The sequence below is a fragment of the Pyxicephalus adspersus genome, chromosome 4 (genome assembly GCF_032062135.1).
Source record: "Pyxicephalus adspersus chromosome 4, UCB_Pads_2.0, whole genome shotgun sequence".
In the NCBI taxonomy this organism is placed as follows: domain Eukaryota; kingdom Metazoa; phylum Chordata; class Amphibia; order Anura; family Pyxicephalidae; genus Pyxicephalus; species Pyxicephalus adspersus.
The window spans coordinates 29,441,305-29,444,163 of NC_092861.1; the positions used below are offsets into that span (position 1 = coordinate 29,441,305).

General features: G+C 46.0%; 1 protein-coding gene across 1 annotated transcript in view; it reads left to right on the forward strand.

Moving 5' to 3' along the window:
- Positions 1–2,340: 2,340 nt before the first annotated feature.
- Positions 2,341–2,859, forward strand: part of RYK (receptor like tyrosine kinase) — a gene marked incomplete in the record, with an annotated part of 77,845 nt that continues 77,326 nt past the window's right edge. The window contains 1 exon segment of the mRNA XM_072407634.1: positions 2,341–2,735. Coding sequence (XP_072263735.1) covers positions 2,534–2,735 — 202 coding nt within the window.

Below are 2,859 nucleotides of genomic sequence, written 5' to 3' on the forward strand. Positions count from 1 at the left end.
AAGAAGCAACAGGAAATCAGAGGAAATCTTAACAAATGTAGATCTCATCATTAGGAGATTGACCCTTGCCTCTTGTTCTAAGGTAAATCTGGTACAATTTGGATTTCTAACAAATCCTTTTTTTATCGATAATGGTGGTCATTTTACTCAGCAAATACACAGACATTAATAGAAAAAACAAGACAGGTGCTATTTCCGCCTCCACGTTCAAATAAGCCGCTGCCTCGGGCGAGAACTGTCAGCAATATGCTACATGTAAAAGAAACTAATGGAGGCGGCAGTTAGTGGCTCAGTACTGCTCACTGCCACCCACTGTGAAATGTGTGCGTGGCCAAGCCATTTTGCAGTACAAATGGCCCATCAACTGGCAAGGTGCCAATCACCAGGAACCATTGCGGGATCGCTTAATTTGCCAAAAAGAGATTGTGCATCATTAAATGGGAGCCACCGCCTTTATAGTTACAGTGCCAGGAGCATATTCACAGCAATGGTGGCATGGGGGGGATAGGAGAGACCGGTGGATTTTTCCTAAATTTTACAACTATGAAATATTTTTTTATGTTTTTTCTCTGTAGTAACAGACATTAGGCTGGGACTGGCAATATTTTACAGCAGAACCACTGCACTTCACCTCTGTTGAACAGTCCCCAACCACCCCAAATCCTGTCTCAGGACAGTCTGGTACTTAGATTTTTGAATGGGATTGGTTTATTGCTTTTGCAAGTGGTTAAAACCATAGGAGCAGATAGCTCCTAATACATATACCAGCACAGTGGCTCAGGAGTTAGCACTCTGGCCTTTGCAGCGCTAGAACCCAGGTTTGACTCCCAGCCAGGACACTATTTACATGGAGTTTGCAGGTTCTCCCTGTGTCCGAGTGGGTTTTCTCTGGGTACTCCATCTTCTTCCCACATTCCAAAAATTGATCTTAGACTGTTTTAATGACATATGACTATACTAAGGACATTAGATTGTGAGCCCCTTTAAGTGACATGAGTATGGACTTTGTACAGCGCTGTGTCAAATGTTGGTGCTATATAAATACCCTGCAATAATAATAATACATTGTAACTGGTGCTGGCCAACCACATCCAGCAGCTGCTACCAAACACCTATCGGGGCCTCTACCAAACATTGCCCCACACCTAGTGGTTTAAAATGAGTTCCCGGGAGAGGGTAACTGTGTATTTGTCAAGTCTCTGGCTGAACTTAGCCTTGTTGTGGTGACATTTATTTTGAATTAAAACTTAAAACATAACTATAGTTCTGCAAGCAGGCCGGATTCTTATTGCAGAAGGAACAAATGATGTCTGCAATAAAAAATACTTACCTGCTTGTTTGTATCCATCTTAGTGTATGGTGTCAGATATGCCGGATATCCTATGGACTGAATGTACTCCGGCCTGGCCAATCAAGATCAACACCCAGAAATAATTGGAAAAAGATGGCGGTGATCACAAAGAGGACAGGTGAGTGTAATTGATAAAAATTATGATCAGGCAGGTACATTTTTTTTTGTATTTGGACAGGAGGCTGGTGATGTCCCTTATGAAATAATGGAACTACCTGGTTGTCTTTTTTTTAGTTAAAAGGTTAAAAAAAAGAAAGAAAACAATTTCACTTACCTAAACTGAGCCCAATGAGTTCAGATTATTTTTGTTTTGTTTCCGTTGCTAGTCGCTCTGTCCAGAGCCGCTATCTAGTTTCTTCTAGGTCCTTATGTTACCTGAATTTGTACTGGGCAGGTGTGAGAATGGGTGATGTGTCTTTCTGCAAATGTGAAATGAAAACCTGGCGATCCCGCTGCACGTGTGAGGTGGAGCATTATTTTTACATTATTGCAAAATGCGTATGCTTAATCTCAGACGTGCAAATAGAGCAGCCTGGGCTTCTGGGATATGACATGCAGATGAGGGTTCTCCTCAGAAAAATAGTATTTGAAAAAAACATATTCTTTGTATAAAGTGTAAGCCCCCTTTTATATAATGTGAAAAATTGTGATGATTGGATAGCTTTAAGGCAACACACACAAATATTTATGACAAAACACTAGGTAATTCTCCATGTGCAGTAAGTTTATTGGTTTATATGTATATTTATAGATGATTTGTATTCTCCAGCAGCTGCCACCAAGCCCCATCCCCCCTTCCTCATGGGGAGTCATTACACTAAACATATCACTAACCCCCCTTGCAGCAAGCCACACGTTTGTCATTGTTTGTTTTAACTAATAAAGTTTTGCAGAAAAAAAAAAAGTCCCAACAAAGCGCAGCTATCCTGGAGAGGGCGCATTGGCCTGTGGAAAGGGACGGTGGCCGGGAGGAAGCAGAAAGCATAGAAAGGCGAAGTTTTGTGTGGTGTGAAAGCGCGTGCGCCGAGAGCTGTATAGTCTCAGGCGAGAGTGCGGGGATCGGCGGGGAAGGATCGCGGTGTCCGGTTCGGTGTTTGGAGCGGCGCTCAGGATAAAATAAAGGATCGTGTGAGCGGGGATGGTGTGGGACGCCCCGTGGCCGCAGTACGGCCTGTGAGAGACATGCTGCCCGGGGCCCCGGACCCCCCGGGATGGCGGAGGGGGAGGCAGCCGGGCCCCGGGCTGTGCTGTCCGTCCCTTCTGCCGCTGCTGCTTCTCCTCCCGGCTCTTCTGACCAGCAGCGAGGCCCAGCCCGTGCCCGGGGCGGCTACTGAGCCCGGACTGAACGTGTACATGAGCGTGGAGGAGGTGGGCCGCCTGATCGGTGAGTGGAGCCCCGCCATTGTTACTTGGGGGATGGGGGGCTCATCCATACTGCACATCCACACTGCACTGCCGGGGGAGGACATTGGGAGACCCGCACCCCTCATAGGTTACCGAGGCAGGGA